Source organism: Kogia breviceps, chromosome 6 (genome assembly GCF_026419965.1).
Source record: "Kogia breviceps isolate mKogBre1 chromosome 6, mKogBre1 haplotype 1, whole genome shotgun sequence".
NCBI classification, from domain to species: domain Eukaryota; kingdom Metazoa; phylum Chordata; class Mammalia; order Artiodactyla; family Physeteridae; genus Kogia; species Kogia breviceps.
In genome coordinates this window covers 147,047,842-147,069,720 of record NC_081315.1, presented here as the reverse complement: position 1 = coordinate 147,069,720, position 21,879 = coordinate 147,047,842, and the positions used below count along the sequence as shown (strand labels likewise).

The following is a 21,879-nucleotide window of genomic DNA, read 5'->3' as shown; positions in this document are numbered from 1 at the left end:
CTGTTCGCGCCCCCGGATGCTCTCCGCTGCCCCGCCCCGCTCTGCCTTCTGCCCTATCCCAAGAAAAGTTTGATACTTGATCTCGCCTGCAAATTTGAAAGGTGCATGAGGCATCTAACATTTTCAGCTGCACAAACCATGTGAGACAGAACCTCAGAAAACAGGAAGGATACGGGAGGGCCTGACGTCCGAAGTCCGTGCTGCTCACGTATTTGCTCCGTGCCGGGGGCCCCTGCCAAGCTGCCTTCCGCAGGAGCCCACCGTGTGCCCAGCCAACGGGCACACACTGGCCAGGCTGCCTCCCTGCGCGGTTCTGGAAGGTAAGCCTTGCGGCTGCCAGTGAAGCCTCTGCTCCAGGGGGCAGGAGATGCCTGGCAGCGCCCTACTGGTTTGGCTTAGGTCGATGGGGGGAAGTATCTTACAAGTCACTTTTGCTGCCACTCAGCACTTTTTCTACTTACTTTGATGGCCAGCAGGCTGGTGGTGTGGGGGCAGTGGGGCTAGTCGGGCCGTGCCCTCAGCTTGGCTGAGCCCAGAGGCCCAGTATGGAGCATTACCTGAAGAGGTCTGTGGATGAGGACCTAGGAGATTGGCTCTGAATGATTCTCGTTCCACGCTGCCCATGGCCTCTTGGATCAGAATCCGCATGACAAGGAGAAGACGCTGCCCATGGCCTCTTCGATGGCTTTGCCACCCCCACTGAATGGTGACAGGTCTGCACTTCTCTGAGCGGAAGGAGGGCCTCCTCTCTCTAGCAGTTTCTGTTGCAGCTGGGCAGTCTGGCCAGGTCCCGGCTGGATGTGGGCCTTGGTCACCTGGGTACCTGGGAACTCGAGCTGCAGGCAGTGCACCTGGGAGCTAAGGAGAGGTCTCACCCCAGAGCCTGCACCTGGAAACTACATTTCCAACGCGAAATCTGGCTACTTTTTCACAGTTAGAAGCGGACCCCTAGACACTCTAGAGAGATTACACACGATTTCCTTAGCTTTTGCCACCTCAGGTGTCTTGTGCTGTGCTCGCCAGAGCAGAGCACAGAGCGTATCCTCAACTCCTTTTGCAGGGGGCACACGCCATTTGGGTGAAGGTGGGGGCTCTGCTTAGAGCACGTTCAGAATTAGCAGCACACCTGCCTGGCACCACAATTCCAGCACATGGGAGCTGGATCACCTTTTCCCGAGATTCAGAGCCTGCCTGGCTCCCAGTCGGCCCACAAGACTGGGTGGAAACACACTTCACCATCACTTGGAACGCATTTCATATTGCATGTGTAAACATGCACACACATGCATATCCTAATGATTTGAAAGTATGACCTTCACATCAATTAAGGCTATTTAAGGGGTATATTTCAAATCAAATGCTATAATATTCCAAATCACCAGATTAATGAATTAATCAACAGGATAATAATCTTTGCCAGAAAAACTATGACTGTGATTTTCCAGAAGAGGATTGGATTGTTCATATGTATTAATCAAAATAAGCTCAGCTTTGCTGTAAAAACCCCATCGCCAGTTTCCAGAAAAAGAAATGTATGGGACCTGATATACACAGAGAAGTTTAGCCTCAGGAAGAGGTTGGATTTAGTCAACCAACTAGCATAATACAACTGTTCAAACTCAACATTTGTCCGACCAAATTCAATCATTTCCCCCCAAAACGGATTTGTGTCGACATCCTCTAACCCCAATTTGATGAATATCTCCAATAACATGGCAATTAATTTAATAAAGGAACTCACCGATTTGAAATTGCAATAAATTTAGCAAACATTTTCACTGTTTATGGAGAGCTTTACAGTAAGAAAGTATCGACAAAAGCAGGCACATCCGTGTACAAAGTGTTGCTGTTGGGTGCTTCTTCGCTCCTTCCATTCCTAAAGGACCAGCTGCTCTGTCTTTCTGTCCTCCCAGAGAGCGTTCTTCCCGCCGCGAAGTCACCCTCTCTGGGTGAGCTCTCCCTCGGGTCTCGGAGGGCGCCCAGGGAACGGACTTGCCAAAGAGAAGTGCGCCGGGGCGAGCCAACCCCAAAACATTTATTGTAAACTTTAAAATGGAGTCCGGATACGAACAGACACAGAAAAGAAGAAGAGAAACCTCCCAGACACAGAAATAATCATACTGCAGGGCCGGTCTCATGGCGGGGGGCCCCAAGAGGCGCTGGGCCAGACCGCCCCCGAAGATGCGTCGCTACGGAGAGGCCTGGCTTTGCGCCACGCCAGCCCCCGACCTCCCTCGCCGCGGTGGCGGGTACGGAGGCGGCCGCAGTACATCCGGATCGGCCGGGGGCTCAGCAGGCCCGGCTCGGCTCCCAGGGGCGCGCCGCCTCGCAGGGCGGCCGGCAGCAGTAGGGGTAGGAGGCGTTGAGGTCGGGGTCCGAGGGCGCGTACCCCGGCAGCTCCACAGACGGGTGCCCCCCGCAGCACACCTCCACGCCCGCCTCGTCAAACGCGTGGAAGACGCCCACGTTGATGTAGGAGACCGCGTGGCGCGCCGCGAAGCCCGCGCAGTCCCCCGGGGCGGCCAAGTCCGACTCCTCCGGGGACAGGATGGAAGCCTCGCTCGGCCGCTGCTGCAGCAGCCTCCGCCCCCGCCGGCCCCGCCGGCCCCGCCGCGCCCGGGAGGCTGGCGGCTGCGCACGGAAGCCCGGGCCGCCGCGGGGCCGCGCCAGGGCCCGGCCTCCCTTCCGCCGGCCGCGCCGGCCGCGCCGGGCCTGCGAGGCCTTGTAGTTCTTGACCAGCAGGAGGCTGAGCAGGCCCAGGAGGCACTCGAGCGAGTTGAAGACGGTGGAAAGCACCAGGCCGCGCTGGTAGTCCTTCAGCTGGCGGCACTTGGCGGGCGTGGCGCTGTCCAGGGTGCTGCGGCCGCGCGGCGCGCCGGGGGCCGGGCCGGGGGCCGCGGCCGGCGCGCGCGGGGGCAGGCAGTAGTGGGAGTACTTGCGTTCCACCAGGGACACGGTGTCGCCGTCGATCACGGCGCCCGCGAAGGCGCTGAGGACCCCGAGCATGAAGACGAGGACGCCGAGCAGGAGCAGGTTCTGGCTGCTCACCCGCCCCGAGGGCCCGGCTGCGCGCCCCGGCTCGCCCGGCGCAGCCTCCGGAGCCCCTGCTGCGGCCGCGGGGACCCCGAGCGCCGGACCCGGGCCTGGCCCCGCGAGGGCGGCGTCCCGGGGCCCGCAGCAGAGCAGGGCGGCGCCGAGCAGCGAGAGGCCGGCGGCCAGCAGCAGCCCCGAGTAGAAGGCGCCGGCGGCCGCCCCCAGCCGGAACGGCTCCCCGCGCAGCTCCGAGCCCAGCGAGAAGCACTTGAGGCCGACGGCGGCGGCACTGAGCGCGCAGGCGAGCAGGAGGCAGGAGGAGAGCGCGGCGCAGGCCCCGCGGACGCTCCACTTCATCCTCCGCGCCCGAGCCGGCCCGCAGCCCGCGCGCCCGCCGCCGCCCGCCGCCGCCCCCGCCGCCCGCGCCTCCTCCCGGCGCCGCGCGGCCGGACCGCCGGCCTCCTCCTCATCCTCCCGCGTCCTCCCGGGCCCGCGCCGCCGCCGCCGCCGCCGCCGCCGCCGCCGGAGCCCGCATCCTCCGCCTCCCGCCGCCGCCGCGGCCCCGCGCAGGGAACCGATGCGACGCGGAGGACCGCAGGACGCGCGCGCCCACTCCCCAGCCCGCGGTGCCCCTCCCAGGACGTTCAGCTCCCCCCACCGCACCCGCGGCCCGGTGCGCCAGGCCCAGGCGCCGCCCTCCCCCTTCCCCCCAACCCCGTAGCCCCTAGGACACCCCTCTGCCGCCTCGCCAAGGAGAGCTGCCCGCTCGCCGCGTCTCTCCGCCTTCCTCCCCCTGTGAGCGCCCCCGGCCTCTCTGGGAAGCCCCCCCCCCGCCTCCCTCCCCGGATGCCCCCAGGCCCCACCTCCGGCACCTCCCGCCCCTCGGGACCCTGCGTTTGCGCTCCCCTGGTCACAGGGCTGGGGTCTCACTCCATGCCCACCGGCCTGCCAGAAGTCAGGAAGCCTGGGAAGTTAGCTTGGGGGCAGGAATCGGGGAGCCCCGGCGCTGAGGGGCTGTATGGGGAGCGGCTGACTGCGGGACGGGGGAGAGGGAGAAGGAAAGCCGGGTGGGAAGGAGGAGGCTTGGGCGCGGGGGGGCGGGAAGGGACGGGGAGAGAGGAGCTCGGGGGAGGGTGAGCCGGGCTGCGGGCGGGAGTCTGGATGCGGGGTGGGGGAGGCTTTGGAGGAGGAGCTCAGGTGCTGCGACCCTCCGGCGCCGCCCGGGTAGTTCTGGCTCGAGTGCGCGGGGGAGGGGGTGGAAGTGCTGCGGAACCGGAGGTGAAGCCTCAGGCAGAACCTTGGAGGAGTCTCGTTGCGCTTTGGTCTCAAAAGCCCTTCTCAGGGATCTTGCAGGAATTTCCCCAGGTGCGGGTGCGAGTGAGTTAACTCATCAGAAGGCGGTTCATGGCCTGAGAGCAACGCGGGGGAGGGGGCTGCAGCGCGGGGGAGGGTACATCGCCTCCTTTCGACCGACGCGGACCGAGAAGAACTCTCGATGAGGGAGAGGAAGGCTTGGGGAGGGTGGGGCGTGGAGATGGCCTTCCCCCAGGCCTCTGGGGGCCCCCATCCTCCTCCCGGAACCAGACGTGGGAGGGGCGTCTCTGGAAAGCCCTCTGAGGTCCCACCGGGCCGAGCGGCTGGGCCCGCGCCCTCGGCTCTCTCCACACCGTCGCTGCCGCTGCTGCAGCGAGACACGGGGAGCCGATGACTCACCCTGCCGGCTAATTGCAGCGTTAAATAACTTTGCGCTGGATCCAGGGGGGGGCGGGGGTGGCAGCAGCTCTAGGGAGCGCGCGGGGGGCGGAGGGGCCGGGGGAGGTGCAGGGGTGCTTTGCGAACACACCCGCGCTCCTGCCGCCCGCTTGGCAGGCGCAGGCCTGTGAGGACGTCCCCCAGAACCCACAGCGTCATGCCCCTTCCTTCACAGCGTCCACGGTGCCCGGTGAGCCGGGGGCACAAGCCCCCAGAGGCCCCTGCGTCTGGAGAAAGCCTCGCCCACATTCGCCAGGCAGCCCGCGCGCAGGGGTCCCTCGCCCACGTTTCACGGAAGCCGTCTGCCCAGTGAATGTATGTGAGCGCCCTTCAGGCGGCTCTCTGGACATTTGCGTGGGATTGACTTGAACGTCAGTAGCTGCGCGGAGAAGGAGCCGGTTTCGCTGTATTTTTAGCGGGGGGCGCAGATTTTAGAACATCAGCTGAACCTCCTGATTCTGTCCTGCTCCGCATGAATGACGACTTGCCAGAAAAGTAGGGGTAGTGAGCCTTCTTTCACATTTATGGTGTATAGGTTTTAAAAGGACAGCGTGTAAATCAGCTTGTATAATAATCGTGGCACCCACGCGCGTAAGCGGAGTTGCCATGAGCTGACTTCCAATGATTATTTCGGTTTCCAGGGAGACGAGGTTTGCAGCCACCTCCGTGAAGGATGGAGCCGCTTCTCCATTCCCAATGCGGTGCCGCAGCAGCCCGATTGATTAGGCTTTGCGGGGAGAAGGGAGCTGACGTCGCCTGGTCCTGCGCCTGAGTCGGCCTGGGCGGGCTGGGCGGGCGGGGTCGTGCAGCAGCCTCTCAAATCGAGCAACCTGAGCTAGGCAGGTCTGTGGTTTAGTATTTCTCCGGGATCTGGCCTCCTCTCTCCTCCGGAGCCCGCCACCCCGCCCCTCACTAGACACCTCCCGCCCCTTGACCACCTCTAGGTTCCTTAAATGAGCCGAGCCTCTTCCACAGGCAGGGCCTTGGCGGGTGCTGTTGCCTTTCTCTGCCCTATGTTCCCCATGCCACACCCTCAGCCTTTCCAGTTCTTAGACCTTTGCTTCAGCTCCCTTAACCGGACCTAACTTTTGTTGGGCGCCCCCTGTCCTGCCGGCAATGTAAAGAGTGCTCCCCAAGGCTTTCTTGTTCAGTCCTTGCAACGAACCCTGAGGCACCTGGCACTGTGATCCTAACAGAGGCTTCCCACCCAAAATCGGGTGATCTGTGGAGACAGAACTCAAACCCAGGCTCTGTGCCCTCCCCCTGCACCCCACCACCCTGCACCCCACCTCCCTTCAAGCCACCTCCCTGCCCCCGACCTCCCTGCACCCCACCTCCCTGCCCACCACCTCCCTGCCCCCCACCTCCCTGCACCCCACCTCCCTGCACCCCACCACCCTGCACCCCACCTCCCTGCACCCCACCTCCCTGCCCCCACCTACCTGCCCCCAACCTCCCTGCAGCCCACCTCCCTGCCCCCGACCTCCCTGCACCCCACCTCCCTGCCCCCCACCTCCCTGCACCCCACCTCCCTGCACCCCACCACCCTGCACCCCACCTCCCTTCAAGCCACCTCCCTGCACCCCACCTCCCTGCACCCCACCTCCCTGCCCCCCACCTCCCTGCAGCCCACCTCCCTGCCCCCCACCACCCTGCACCCCACCTCCCTGCCCTCCAGCTCCTAACAAAGAGTTTCCCATAACAAGCAGGATCTCCCAGTGGTCTCAGCGTCTGTCTTCCCGACCAGACTGGGAGCTCGGTGCAGGCAGGGTCCAGGTCCGACTTGTCCCGCCTTCTCTGCATCAGGACCCGGCCCTGCCCTAGCCGAGCAGCATGGATGGATGGGTTGGTGGTGGCCAACCTGGGCTTGCTCTGCCCTGTGATGGCATCTAATGTCAGTTCAGTTTTGCTCACAAGAACGGGGCCAGGTGACACAGGCCAGGCCAGCAGGCAGGAGAGGACCCACCTCCCCGTGGCGGGGAGAGCTTGTGGAGCTCTGCAGGCAGAGAGCGACCAGCGGGTGTCCTGTCATAAAGAGTCTTGAGCTGTGCAAGTTCGGACTTCATCCTGAGGATGGGGAGACCCTAGAAGGGCCAAAGGATGCTGTGCTGTGTTTTAGAAGCACTGCTGCGAGAAGGCTGGGCTGGGGAAATGTGGCATGTTGGGGGAGGTGGGCTGCAGGGAGGTGGGCTGCAGGTAGGTGGTGGGCAGGTGGACAGTCCTGCCCCCATCACGGTGTTCATCTCGGGTCTGCCCCCCGCCCGGCCTCCCACCGCCTGGCACTCAGCAGATGGTCCGCTATCTTGCCGAGTGTGTGTGTCTGTCTCCCCTCTGTGTCCGCAGGAGGGAGGGGCAGAAGTCTAGGGTCCCTGCCATACAAAGCTCACAGGGACCCTGTAACCGCCCACTTTCACAGTGAGCGCCTCTGCACCTGAGCTGGTTTCTGACACCTACGACCAGGGGTGAAATTAAAACAACCCATGCACGTTCTGAAAGCTAATTCCTTTGCTTTTTGACAGAATCCTTTTCCCCAACCCCTGACGGGCTCACCTGTGAAGCTCCTCCCCTCCCAGCCACCCGGCAGCGGCCAGAGGGGACCCTGGCACAGCTGCGGTCCAGGGAGTGACTTGGGGGCCCCCACAGTGAGCTCTGAGGCAGGGAGCTCACTCGGGAAAGAAGCACCGCCCTCGTGAGAAATGCCTCTAGGTGGTGAGGGGCAGGTGGGAAGGAGTAAGTTTTAAAATCGAAGACCCTACCACATGCCAAGCAAATTCCAGGGACCCTTGAGTCGCCAACGCGTGGGACACATCACTGCCACGTTTTAGAAACAAGGCCCAGAGAGCAGAGGTGATGATGTTTTTAAACCGTCACGTGTTTTTTTCTGATTACAGAGGTAATCATGTGTCAAGCGAAGAATATTTTCCCTATTAACTTTAAATTGCATTTTAATCTTACATATTTATTAGCATTTAAAATCCAATCTCCTACAGTGTTTACTTCAATTAATTTGGCTGATTCTAATTATTTTTTCTAAGTTGTTTTTCATTGAACTTTCCAGCATTTTTATCCTTTATCTTTTTAACTGGTTAAGTGCTCACATTTTCCTTTTATTATTAATTCTAAGCCCCCTTTTTTCCCAGGAACAATCAATATTGATCTTCACGTATAGGCGCAGCGTGTAGCATCTGTGTGCCAACGCTGCCCAAGTGATGGTTCACGTAAAGCACTCCGTCTCACAAAACCAGAGCCAGTGAATTATCGGAGATACAGCATGCACTTTACTATTTTATGAGCTTTTGTCTTGTGCAATATAATAGAGCCGCAGAAAAATCCATAAAATATGCATGTAACAGTCTAATGACTTATATATGAGCATCTGCGTCCTTGCCACCGCATCAGGAAACGGAACACTGAAGATCCAAAGATGCAGCTCGCCCTGCCCTCCCCCAAAGGTTCTGCTGACTTCACTGAAACCACTTCTTTGTGGTTATTTGTACTTTGATCACCTAAGCATACACCCCTACACATTTCAGTTTGGCTTTGCCTGTCTTTTGAACTTTATACGAATGGAATCATAGAGCATGACCGTTGCACATCTGGTTTCTTTCATCCAACTGAATGCCTGTTGTTGTGTCTGTAGTTTACCCCTTTTAATGCTGGTACTAAGCCATTGTGTGAATGTGCCACTATTTATTTATCCATTTTACTGATGATGAGCGTTTGATTGTTTCTAGTTTGGGGATATTAAGAATAAAGCTGTCGTGAACTTCCTTATGCTCGTGCACGGATGCACTTGAGCCTGCATTTTGTTGGCTCACGAGTCATGTATATGTTCAGATTTTTGTGCGCGTTTTTATCGAGACACAATTCATGTGCAATAACAATCACTGATTTTAAGTGTTCGATTCAGTGAGTTTGGACAACTGTACACATTGCTATGAGCCACCACCACAGTCACAATACAGGACTAGTCCAAACCCTCCACCAAAGCTCCCCTTTTCGGTCATGCTCTCCTCCACCCCAGGCCCTACAGAACTGCTCATCTGATTTCTGTTGCTGTAGTTTTAGTAAAAACTTTCATGCTCCTACAGTCATAAAGTATATAGTCTTTCATGTTTGGCTTCTTTCACTTGACAATGCTTTGTTTTTATTGTTGAGTAGAATTCCACCAAAATTTGACTATCCGTTCACAAGATGATGGACATAGTTTGTCCATGTGGAGTTACTATGAGTTAACATTCACCTGCAAGTCTTTTGTGAACGTAATGTTTCAATTTTTCTTGGGTATATACTTGGGAGTGGAATTGCTACGTTGTGTCTTAGTTTACATTTAACTTTATAAGAAACTGACTAATTGTTCTCCAGAGTGGCTGTACCATTCTGCACTCCCCTCAGCAGAGTGAAAGTTCCCAGCACTCCATCCCCTCACCAAACCTCCGTGTTATCGGCAGTCTTCTTAGGAATGCTGACCAGATGGTTCTGATTGGAATTATATTGAAGCTATAGATTAATCTGAGCATAACTGATGTGTTATCAATGTTGAATCTTCTGATCCATGAACAAGGTTTATCTCTACATTTATTTAGGTCGTCATTAATTTCTCTCAATATTTTATAGTTTTCAGCATACAGGCCTTGCACACATTTTGTTAAATTCACCTTTAAGTATTTTGTATATTTAATCCTTCTGTAAATACTACTTTAAATAATACTTTCTTGTCCAATTGTTTGTTACTAGTATATGGAGATACATTTGATTTTTTAAGTTGCCTTTTAACTCTGTAACCTTGCTAAATTGACTTAGGCTAGCAGCTATTTTTGTAGATTCCTCAACATTTTCTATATAGACAATCATATCACAGGTAAGTAGAAACCGTTTTAATGCTTCTTTTCCCACCTGCATGCCTTTTATTTTTTATTTGTTTGTTTATTTATTTTGGCCGCACCGCAGCATGCGGGATCTTAGCTCTCTGACCAGGGAAGCGCAGAATCCTAATCACTGGACCACCAGGGAACTCCCCGTTGCTCCTGATTTCAGTGGGAAATCATCTGATTTTTCATCCTTAAGTATGATGCTTCTCTGGAGAAAATTTTCGTCAGGTTGAAATCCATTTCGAGTTTTCTGAGAGGGTTTAATCATGAACAGGTGATGAGTTTTGTCAGTTTGTTGTTGTATTTGTTGAGATTATTATATGGCTTTTCTTTTTCAGTCTGTTAGTACGGTGAATTATATTTATGGCATTCCTGATCTAAAGCCCACTTGGTCATTCTCCAGCAGGTAGCATCCATTGCCTATTATCAGGAAGAGAGGTACAGATACTTCTGCCCACTACATCTTGCTTTAGGGGTCACCAAGGAAAACACAATACAGTCAGGCGCTCGATGGAACAAGCTTTACGCACACAGAGAAGTGACAGAGCAAAATAACAGCTTCACAAGTGAGTGTTGGTCTCCCGTGGCCAGCGGGGTCCTTCCCGGCAGCTGACATGTGGCCTTCAGCCTGCAGGCAGCCTGCTCGTGCTGCCGCAGAAGGACCCCGTCGCCTCTCTGTGAGGAGTAGATGTGGGCGTGGTCAGGTGCCCTATGGCACACACTCTTAAGCAGAACAAAGGAACACAGACTGAGCCTAAAACAGGGGAAAATATTCCCACATGAGGTGACAAGCCCAGTCCAGGCTTGAGGACTCTATACCTCTTGAGGAGGAAGTGCTCCAAGCCCAAGGCCATTGTTACGGGCCAAGTGGGGGATTAAAAGACTGTGCACAAGACTGCCTTTCTCAACAGTCATAGTGTGTTGTCCTTTTTATCCTGGGGTGCATGTGATTTGCTACTATTTTGTTGAGGATTTTTTTCACATCTTCATTGGGGTATAATTGCTTTACAATGGTGTGTTAGTTTCCACTTTATAACAAAGTGATGTTCAGGATATCTGTGTCTAGGTTAATGAGGGATACTCTTTTTAGTTTTCTTGTAATGTTTCTGTCTTGTTTTAGTGTCACGGTGATGCTAACGTCATAAATTAGTTGCGAAGTACTCTCTTATTTTCTCCTTTCTGAAGAATCTGTGTAGAATTGGTATTATTTCTTCCATAAGTGTTTGGTAGAATTCACTTGTGAAACCACCTGGGGTTAAAGTTTTCTTTCTGGGATGATTTTAGCTATACATTCAATTTTTTAAAACAGTTGTAGGGCTACTCAGGTTATATGTTTTTCTTGAATAAGCGTTAGTAGTTTGTGTCTTTTGAAGAATTTGTCTATTACATTTAAGTTTTCGGATTTGTTGGCATACAGTTGTCCACAATATTTCCTTTCAAGTTGTGATTTTTATTATATGTAAAATATATCTCAATAAAGCTGAAAGAATAAAATGTTTAAAAACTTTAAAAAAAATTTTACGTCTGTAGGATCTGTAGTGAAATTTCCTCTTTCGTTCCTGATATTGATAATCTGTGTCCTTTTTGCTTGATCAGTTTGGCTAGAGGTTTGTCAGTTTTTGACCGTTTGCAAAAACTAGTTTCCGGTTTCATTATTTATTTTCTGTTTTATATTTCGTTGATTCTGCTCTTTTATTTTCCCCCCTTTTTCCTGCTTACTTTGGCTTTAGTTTGCTCTCTTTTTTTTCTGGTTCTGATTTGAGACCTTGCTTCTTTTCTTACGTAATCCTTTAATGCTATAAATTTCCCTTTAAACATTGCTTAGTGGCTTACATCAACACTGAGTGAACTTGATCTCTGAGTTTGAACTTGAATTCATAAAAGAAAATTCACTTTTTCTTTAAATGCCCCCATAACTTTTTAAGGTGGTGCCTGATGGAAGGCACTAGAAGGTAGTACTCAAACTGAAAGACAGGAGCTGGGAGAACGGATGGGTGGCGGGTGGAGGCACAGATGGAGAAATAGGACAGGTGGGGCGTCCCTGGCGCTCCAGCGGTTGAGAATCCACCTTCCAGTGCAGGGGACACGGGTTCGAGCCCTGGTCGGGGAACTAAGATCCCACATGCCGCGAGGCAGCTAAGCCTGTGCACCGCAACTACCGAGCCCGTGAACCACAACTAGAGAGAAGCCCACTCTCTGCAACAAAGATCCCAACACAGCCAAATAAATAAATAAATAGGATAAGTGGATAAAATAAAATGCAAGATGGACTAGGATCAGTGGTGACAATGTGTCATGAACTGGGGGACAGGATTAACTCAACTCCGATCTGCGGTTAAAAAAGAAGTTAACTTCTTGTGTCGTGCTGGGGTAGTAATCAGCCTCAGGTGAGTGTGGCTTCCAACCATCAAAGTGTCCCTCACTCATATTACATGGTCGCAGGAGGCTGTGGTCTGTCTTCTTCATTCTAGGACCCCAAATAGCCCCTTTGGGGATGTGACGCGTTCATAGAAGAGGGATAAAGGGCCTTGGAGGCCCCCACGGCTGCTGAGAAGTGCCATTCTTGCTTCCTTCCACATTCCACTAGCCAAAGCCACAGGTCAGTTGCCTGAGGTCAGTTGCAGGGATGGGGGGGGCGGAGCTTAATCCTCTTACCAGACCGTCAGCCACTGCTTTGGCGATCCCCACTGGGCCGTAGTATTTTATCCCAGCTCCTCGCTTGTCACCTACGTGCAGCCACGGCTCCTTCTGAGCAGACTGATCCTTTGAACCAGAATGTTCCGTCACAGGGCTTTGCAATGTTCCTCTTGGCCCTTGGGTCTGTGGCCATCGCCTGAGTTTTCTGTCTCAGTCAAGCATACGTCGCATCTGAGGTGAGGGTCCATCCCTTTCAGCTTGTTTTCTGTGCATTCAGACACTCCCCGCGGTGAGTCTCACTCTGAGGTTCACGCTCAGGCCACAGAGCCTACTGGTCTGTTTCACACGATAACAGCTGAATTCCCCCCACAGGTTGAGAAAAGCTGCTCACAGGGCTGAATGAACACCCGCTGAGGAGGGTGGGTTCCAGGCCCGTCCCCTCAAGTTCTCGGCGCTTCCCTCCTCTGGCCTTGGCCCTGCCCTCAGACTTGGCGTCCCCAGTACAGCCACAACTGGCCAACCACCGTGCATGTCCCAGAGCCGAGAACCACGACTGGCCAGCATGGCCCGGGTGCTTCCCTCTGCACCGCTGGCAGCTGTCAGGAAACGTCAGAGGCAGCTCCAGGCTGACCCCCAGCCAGTCTCTGGCCCCAACATGAGGCTGGCTTAGACCAGGCAAACTACAGTCCACAGCCAAACCTGGCCCACCACCTGTGTTAGCCTCCTGGGGCTGCCCTAACCGAGTGCAGCACGTGGGGGCTTGAACAGTTTATTATCTCTCAGTTCTGGAGGCCAGAAGTCCAGGCCTCTCTCCTGCTCTGGTGTGGGCCGCCTGTCCTCGCGTCCCTTGGTTTGCAGACACAGCACTGCGGCCTCTGTCTCTGACTACGAGTGGTCTTCTCCTCCGTGCCTTGTCTTATAGAGACATCACCCACCCTAGCCCAGTAGGGCTCATCCTAAACGGGTTATACCGGCAAAGCCTTTATTTCCAAATCGATTCCCATTCACAGATTCCAGGTTGAAAAAGCCAAAGGCAGAAGTTAATTCACCAAGCCCTTTTTTACAGTTTTAAACAGAAAAGACAAAGCCCTGTGGTACCAAGGGGATGCCCCTGCCCCCCGAGCTCTCCATGTGCCCCTCTCAACCCAGCCCCTGGAGGCAGAAGGCTCCTTGGTCGGCAGTCACAGCCGTAGGTCCTGTTTCGGTTGAGCTAAGCGAAGCTATTACAATTTGGTCAGCTTGAGGGGTCCCATCTCTTCTGTCCCTGGATCCATGTCAGCAATGGCCTGGGAGGCCCTTACCTGGGAGGCAGGCAGCATTAGCAAGGCCACCGGAAAGCACCCGAGGCCACGCCTTCTCTGGAGCGCCGGCAGCAACAAAGTTGGTGGTCCCCTCCATCCGCTATCTCAGCCGTTCCAGAACTGGGGCGGAGAACGAGGCAGCATTTAATTCCCCTCAAAACTCAAGCAGGAACATCCTAAATGTCCATAAATCGGAGAGTAATTAAATAAGTGTGGAACCTCCCCAAAACGGAATTCTGTGCAGCCACTAAAAATGGGGACGGGCAGGCCAGAAGGGGCCGGCGCCCTGGGTCCCAGTACAGAATCGCTGGCTTGGACTTGTGTGCAGAGAGGAGGGGCCAACATCGCCAGCAAAGCTCCTGGCAGGGAAAGGGCGCCAGTGAGTGTGGCTGCATCTACCCCCTGGACCCGACACAGCCCCTTCGTGGGAGGCGGCAGGGTGGTTCTCTGCATTGCTAGCTCTCCGACGACACGTGTTTCCTTATGTTACTTCTAACATGTCCGATTTCGGTTGGAGAACTGCCTTCTGTTGGGTGGTGACCCGCGGGGAGCAACGCGTGAGACTCCCACTGTGGCCCCTGGGGTTGTCACAGCGGCCCAGGCCCTCCCCTCTGGTCCACCTCACCCCCTCTGACCTCCCGCCCGGGGCTCGGGGAGGGCACAGACCCCTAGGCTGCCTCTCCTGCCACTTCTGGCCGAGGGTGGACCGCCACCCCATGGCAGGGTGCCAGGCTTTCTGCATGGCTGCCCACAGGGCTGGGGCGGCCCTGAGGGTGTGGAGGCTCACTCCCCACGGGGCAAGCCTTGGCCAGTGGGAGGCGGGAGACTGGAGGGAAAGAGGAGATCAAGTCCCCCCTTCCCCCTCTTCCTCCCCCCTCCTCCTCCTTCCTCAGCTGTCCTGGGGCACGGGACCGAATGGTCACACCTGCTGCTCGGCCAACTGCGTCCTTGGCTCCTTGGGAACCAGGGTTCACTCTCCGTCCAGCCCCACTGCCCCCAGGATCGTACCTCTCCTGTGAAGGGTTTGCCCCCGGCTCTGTTTTCAGGGAATCAGCCATGCACGACACGACAAGACGCCCCAAATCTCAACGGCTTAAGCAACTTCCTGTCTCATGATCTGTGGGTCACTCATTTGGGCGGGGCTCAGCTGCGCAGTTCTGCCAGTGTCGCCTGAGGTCACACTGGGGCCGTGGTCAGCTGGCCGCTGGCCTGAGGAGGGAGGGTCTACGATGGCCACACTCACACGTCTGGCAGGAGGGCCGGCCGCTGGCTGTGGGCCGGGGCCCCTCCGCACGCCCCGCTCCGGCCTGCCGCGGGGGGCCGGCTCACAGGGACCTCGGTCCCCCCGAGCCTCCCTGGGGGCACCGCAGAGCCTGCTGGCATGGGACCAGGGACGTTCCCGACCTCTGGAGGGGACGTGTTCTGCCCCCTGCCCTTCGTGTCCTGGGCGGCTGGTGGTGCTGGGCCTCCAGCCGCACCCCCGCTGGGTGTGCGGTCCCATCTGGAGGTCCCCTCACCCCATGCCGGGCTCAAGCACATCAAGGCCCGAGTCCGTGCCAAGCTGAAGATGATGACAGAACATGAGTGAGGAAGTTCTAGTTTCCCCTGGATGCCACCGCCCAAATGCCAGGCGCCAGCCCTGCTTTCTCTTCTCGGTCTGATGTTGTTGCTTACCCATGTTTTGGCCCCCCAGACCAACACAGAGCCCAGACGGCGGCCACGTCGCCCCCTCGTCCCACAGCTCCCAGCTCTGTGCCCCCTCCCCCCAGGCCCCTCGAGGTTAACCTCTGCTCTGTCCCCAGTCCCAGCCCGCCCACCCGCCCTCCGCGGCCTGTTTACTGGGCCCTCACCATGCACCTCTCCCGCGCCACACACTTCACGTCGCCACTGCTCACCACAACACACGGCAGGGTGCTTGTTGGCTAGAGTCTGCCCCGGAGTCAGGCAGCGGGTGGCAGCAGGGGTGCAGGGGTCAGAGTCTGAGCGGCTCCCCTCACCCCACCCCCTGTTAGCACCCGTCCTCTCACGGCGGGACCACTACTGCCTCCTCGCCATCTCTTCAGCGAAACCACCCTGTAAAAGGTCTTAATGGACGTGTCCATTTTCTGCACCACAAATTTCATGAGATTTCGGAATGGAAACTCCAGTTTTCTCACCCTTTCCACCTCTTGCCATTCCTCATGACTGGTTAATTTTAATTTCAGGGCATTTGCTCCTGGTGAGATTGTATCCTCTCCACGGTTTGGGACAAGAACCTAGAACTCTCTCTGCATAACGCCTTGGTGTGAATGGCTCCCAGGATGGGTTTGCTGATAAAATCCCACATGATGATGAGGTAAAATGAGCAGGACCCTGGTGAAGGAGCAATCCCATTGAAGAAGTTACTTACCTGTTGTATCCGATGGACCCTTGAACACAGGTGTACGTCACGTGTGCGCCCCCCAGGTGCAGCACCTCACAGGTGCATCTCAAAGGTGTATCTCACAGGCGCACCGTACAGGAGCCCCTCCAGACACGCCTTTCTGCACACCTTGCAGGCATCTAACTGCATCGAGCCGCCCCTAGGGGCTGCTCAGGGGCCCAGGCACCACCAGCGGGCACATTGCCAAGTGACAGGGGAGGAGCGCTGCAGGCGAGGCGGCTGGGCACCTGCACCCCGGGAGCCACGTGCCCAGGGCGCCTCAGGGCACTCATGCGGTGCCTCTGTTCCCACACCGGCAAGCACTTTAGGGCTGGGGGCGGCAAGACCCACCGGGGGAACACTCACTGCCCCCGGGTCCCGCGAGAGTGCGCCCCACAGAGCCCCCCAGCGGCGGCGCCTCGGAGCCCAGGGCCGCGCCCCCAGCCCCGCCAGAAGCAGGCACGCGCCGCACACAGGTGAGCGCCCCGCCCACGCCCCGCCCACGCCCCGCCCTCTTCAGCCCTGAGGGAGGGGGAGGGGAGAGGAGCGCAGGCAGGGAGGGTGGGCCCGGGCGGGGTGCGCGGGGGCCTGGGAAGCAGCCCCCCAGAGACCCGCCCGGCCAGATGGCTGCCTCGTGGGCACTGGCCTCACATCCAGGCGTGACCTGAGCTCCAGCTCTGGGGGCTCCGGAAGCCGTCTGGGGCCGAATTCAGAGCGCGGTGACCACAGCCCTGGCCGCAGAGCCAAGCACCAGCGCCGCCCACAGCACCTCCCACAAGCGTGTGGCTGTCCCTCGGCCCCAGTCACACTCACTATTTTCAGGGAAGTGGGGGACCTCAGAGCCGATCCGTGAAAAGAATCTGCTGGTGACTCAGCGGAGGTAGGAACGTCACGGCCCGAGGCCAGTGCCCGCGCTTGGCCGGCTGGGCCCACTGGAGCCGGTGCAGCTGCCGGGAGCCCGCCCGGGGCCCACGCGGAAGGCTCCCTGGAACGGACTCGTGCAAGCACGAGGGGCACAGGCCCCACACGCAAACGCGCGCGTGCACGTTCCTACCAGCTCAGCGCACACAAACCGTGCCTCCCAGTTCAGGGCATGGTAACAATATAGACACAGGCAGCACGAGAAAGACAAAGCCACTTGGGCTCTTTCCCTCCTGGTCCTCGGTGACTCCTGGTTCCAGCTGAGCTGCTCCGCTCCCGTCTCTGCACAGGGTGGTCAGCGTCCCTCTGGCTGCTGCCGAAGGTGAGCCCAGAACGCCGGGCACCCACCCAACCCCCGTGAGTGATGTGCTCGGCTGGTCACACACACATCGCGGTGTTACGTGTCACACCGTGGACAGAGCTCCCACGCGCAGCCGTCCAGCAGTCCCCGGGCACATGTGCACTCACGCACGCACACACCCTCGTCCTCGTGTGCACCCCGCACCCAGCACCCCCGCACGTGTAAGCACACACACCTGCGCATGGTTTCTTGTGCGACGTGAAGGGCACTCCTGCAACCGGAGAGTCAGACTGACCTGGGATGAGTCCTCCAGCTGTAACCCCCAACCTTTCTTATCGCATCCTGGCTCACAGGGAGGCTAATAACTGTCTGACTCGGGGGAGGACGGCCGTGCCCTCAGCGGGAGAAGCTTGCTGCCGGCTGGGCCCACGGATCCCTGATTGTGGCATGGACGCTCAGGAACGATCCCGTGGGTAAAATATGGCAGTGCCGGCAGTGCAGCTGTGGGCTCTATGCAAGGAGAGGGTCCAGCAGCATGAATAAGGGTCCCAATGAGTAGGAATCAGGCCGAGAAGGGAGATGAGTGGTGGGCGTTCGCCAAGACCATTTCTAACTAAGGCTGCTGGCTCTTAACAGACAAGAGCCACCTCCTCACCCCAGAAGAGAAGGGAAAGTCTGTGCAGGCCCCCCTTATGGTCCCACCTCCACATCTTCCTCCCTTCTCCCTACTTCCCTCCGTGGGCGTGGGCAGCCCTGTCGGGGGGGTCCCTCCACCTCCCCGAGGCAGAGCTGGTGACCTGCCACCCCACAACACCTCAGCCCGGGTCTGGGGGCCCAAGAGACTTGGAGCTACCTGTCGGACCATCCTAAGTCCTCGGGCGGCTGCTCAGGCAGAGGGGTCATGGCACTGCAGGGGTTACCCCTCTCCAGGGGTTGGGTGTGAGGACCTATCCCAGCGCACAGGATCCCTGCCTCAGGCAGAAGGCCCTGAGCTGTTACGCTGCAGCCCCCATTCCAGGGTGTCTGACTTTCCCAGGAAGGAAGCAGGCAGTCGGGGACCTAAGGGGAGGGAGGGCAGGCGTGGGCGAGTCAGCTGGTATGGTAATCATCACTAAGAAAGGCTTTGCTGATGACAGTGTTTGCGGGAGGGCCTTGCGCGCTGGGGGCTGGCGCTTCTCTCAGACGGGCAGCCGGACACCATGAGCCTCAGCGAGGGGCAGGTGCAGGCGTTCCTGGACCAGAACCCCGGCTTTGCGGACCAGTACTTTGGAAAGAAGCTGAGCCCTGAGGATGTGGCCAGCGCCTGCGAGGATGGGTGCCCGGAGGGCTGCACCAGTTTCCAAGAGCTGTGCCAGGTGGAGGAGAGCACGGCCCTGTTCGAGCTGGTGCAGGACATGCAGGAGAGCGTGAACATGGAGCTGGTGGTCTTCAAGATCCTGCGGCGTCTCTGCTCCATCCTGCATGCCGACCGCTGCAGCCTCTTCATGTACCGCCAGCGCAACGGCATGGCCGAGCTCGCCACGCGCCTCTTCAGCGTGCAGCCTGGCAGCGCCCTGGAGGACTGCCTGGTGCCTCCTGACTCCGAGATCGTCTTCCCGCTGGACATTGGGGTCGTGGGCCACGTGGCTCAGACCAAGAAGATGGTGAATGTCAAGGATGTGACGGAGGTGGGTCCTGTGCCTCGTGGGAGTTGGCGAAGGGTTCCCACAGTCCCCGAAGGACGGGTAGGCCACTGGCTGTGAGGGGGGGCATTGGCTTTTAGGAAGGCGGCCAGAGAGGCAAGTGGCACAGGTCCAGGCCAGAGCTCGCGGGAAGGAAGGAGGCCCTGGGATGGCTGGGAGGGCAGCCTGGGTGGGCCCTGCTGCCCCCTTGACCTATGATTCCCTGGATGGGGGTTTGGGGAGGACGGGGTCTGAGCAGGGGCTGGCACAGAGGCCCAGAATGGAGGGGCCAGTGGACCCCAGAGCCCTAACCATACTGCTCACTGGGGTGAGCAAGTTTGGGGGTTCAGGAGAAGCTGGTCCAGGTTCCCCAGTAGTCCAATGGTTAGGACTTGGCGGTTTCATTGCCACGGCCTGGTTCAGTCCTGGAACTGAGATCTGCAAGCATCACAGCCAAAAAAAAAAAGAAAAAGAAGAAGCAGTAGCTGGTCCAGGAGGGGTGGATGCAGTGAGTGCCTGGGGCGGAGAAGTCTGGGAGGACCCGTTCTGGTTGGACAGGAGGGACGGGGAGGCCAATGACACTTCTGGGGCTGGGGCGGGGCGCCAGGAAGCCAGATGCCCCAGGGGAGAAGAGGGCTGGGGCTGGGGGGACCACGCCTGTTGGACACGTGTGAGGGACAGGGCCCCGAGGGGGCGCAGGGAGAGCCGCAGCCTTCTCCCGTCCCCTCCGCCCCACCTTGGAGAGGGCGCTGCTACGGCCTGGGGGCAGAAAGCAGAAGCCTAGGCTGGCTCACCCCTCCACTTTCTGTGGCGGCGGAGTCTGGAGGGTGTTACCCAGCGGGACAGGCCTCCTCAAAGCAGCCAATGTCCCCTCGTCCCTGGAGACAAACGGACTTGTGGACGGACCCCCAGACCCCTGGCTCCTTGGCCGCAATCCTCTTAAACTTATCTGCTCAAACAGGCCTCGGTCCAGCGACCTGAATATAGTAATCTCCCAGATTAGCTTCATCTTCACTTCCTTTTTAGGAAATGGGTCACCCGTGAACTGGGATATGAGGAGCATAAACTACCAGGAAAAGAAGTTCGGCAGGAATGGGGGGGCTACAATGAGTGCCTCCCCTGCTCCCCCCTCCCTCCCGTTTCTCCCTCCCTCCCCGCCTCTCCCACGCTACATCTTGCCCCCTCCCTTCTGTGAGCCTCCAGCTGCGGCCCCACCTGTGCCGTTGGCGCCTCTGAGGGTCTGGTTCAAACTGCCTGTGCCCGCCCAGGGGAGAGGCTGTCTCTCCCTGGGGCTCAGCTTCTCTTCCAGCCTTCACCGGGACAGCCCCCTCTGATGTTTCCCCAACTGCCCAGCACAGCTAGATGCCTCCTTCATGGGGCAGGGGCATGGCATTGGCCTTAAACCTCAGGGCTACGCTGGCTCTTGTTTGTCATAGCTGCAGTGGCAGAGACCAGAGTCAAAATCAGCAAAAAGTCCAGTCTGCAATACGTGCATCATGAAGCCCAGATGTCACTTGATGGAGGGGAAACTGAGGCAGAGCCTGTGTCCCGCCGTGGCGGGGGGGTGTGGACAGCGGTGGCCAGAGGGGTTGCCGCAGGGCTGTGATGTCACCCCGCTACCCCTCTGTGGCCCCTGAGACCCCAGAGCTCATGGGGAGGCGGCCGGGCAGGAGGTCCCAGAAGGCTCATCAGGGGCGCCTGGCTCGGCAGTAGTCTCTGAAACCGCGTCATGGGGGTCCCGCATGTCGCTGAGTCATCTAGACCCTGTGGAGGTGGGCGGCTGGCTGTGGGAGGAAGTTCCCAGGAGCCGGGATGGCTCAGATGAGGGAGGAGGGGGCAGGACTGAGGAAGCCGTGCCACGCACAGGTGGGCCAGGAGGTGGGGGGGGGGGCGGGGATGCTGTGGTGACCAATGATTGGCCCTGGGCAGTGGAAGCAGAGAGTTGGGGGCACTTTAGAGAAGTGGGTTGGCTCGGAGGGGCAGGGAAGCACCAAGGCCCGGGTCCTCTCTGTGGGGCGGGGGGGTGGATGCCAGTCCCCGGACTGGGGACAGGGCCGGGCAGGTGTTTGTGGCAGTGAGATTCAGGGGCAATGGGCCTGAGGCTGGTCACACTCGATCAACTGGGCCAGGACAAAGCTCAGGTGAGCTGTCCCCTGTGGAGACAGACCTGAGAGACCTTCAACTGGCCCCTGACCAGGGAGAGGCCCCAAAGAACAGCTCCAAGGCTGCGGGAACCTTCCCTGGGGGCCAGAGTTGGGCAAAGGTCTCGTCGTGGGGGCAAGAAGCCCTCTGGAGAGGGGGCCCAGGAGATGCCCCCCGGGGCCTGGCAGATAGGTCCTGGGTATGGGAGGTGACCCAAGGTGGCTGAGGGCAGCAGGAGACGGCAGCCTGGACTAGGAGGGGCTTGGGGACAGGTGGACTAGATAGACTCAAGAGGCATCTAGAAGGCCAGTTGGCCAGAGGGCAGCAGAGGTGGGAGGAGCTAGGTGTGCCCGCAGCCCAGCAGAGCCCGTGGACCGAGAGCTGGGGGTCGCTCGCTCTGGGATGGGGTGACAGAGACTGAGCCAGGCTGGAGCCCCCAGGACAGGCCATTGGCCGTGTCCTCGTGGGCTTCCCAGGCTCCTGATACCCGGGGCATGGCCACCTGGGTCTCAGCACTGGCCTGGGCAGCTTAGCCCTGACCGCCAGGGACCAGGGAGACCGAGACTCCAGGTCCGCAGAACGACGGCCTCTGCCTCTCTCCTCTTGCCGCGCAGTGTCCCCACTTCAGCCCCTTCGCTGATGAGCTGACCGACCACGTGACGAGGAACATCCTGGCCACGCCCATCATGAACGGCAAAGACGTCGTGGCTGTGATCATGGCTGTGAACAAGCTGGGCGGCCCGTGTTTCACAAGCGAAGATGAAGACGTGAGTGTCAGGGAGCCCTCTGGACGCGCACTCCCGTCTGTCCCCGGGTCTTCACAGTCCTGTGCCTGGCGGGCCGTGCCTGGCGGTGACGT

General features: G+C 58.2%; 2 protein-coding genes across 2 annotated transcripts in view; one reads left to right on the top strand and one right to left on the bottom strand.

Annotated features, from left to right (window-relative positions):
• Positions 1 to 1,324: 1,324 nt before the first annotated feature.
• On the bottom strand, positions 1,325 to 3,426 carry TMEM271 (transmembrane protein 271). Its single transcript, XM_059067422.2, has one exon. The coding sequence runs from the start codon at positions 3,388 to 3,390 to the stop codon at positions 2,290 to 2,292; it is 1,101 nt and encodes a 366-aa protein (XP_058923405.1). The 5' UTR covers positions 3,391 to 3,426; the 3' UTR covers positions 1,325 to 2,289.
• Positions 3,427 to 18,336: 14,910 nt separating this feature from the next.
• The window catches only part of PDE6B (phosphodiesterase 6B), a 30,165-nt gene continuing 26,622 nt past the window's right edge, over positions 18,337 to 21,879 (top strand). The window contains exons 1-2 of the mRNA XM_059067400.2: positions 18,337 to 18,884; positions 21,635 to 21,787. Coding sequence (XP_058923383.1) covers positions 18,417 to 18,884; positions 21,635 to 21,787 — 621 coding nt within the window. The 5' untranslated portion in view covers positions 18,337 to 18,416. The remainder of the gene's footprint in view (positions 18,885 to 21,634; positions 21,788 to 21,879) is intronic.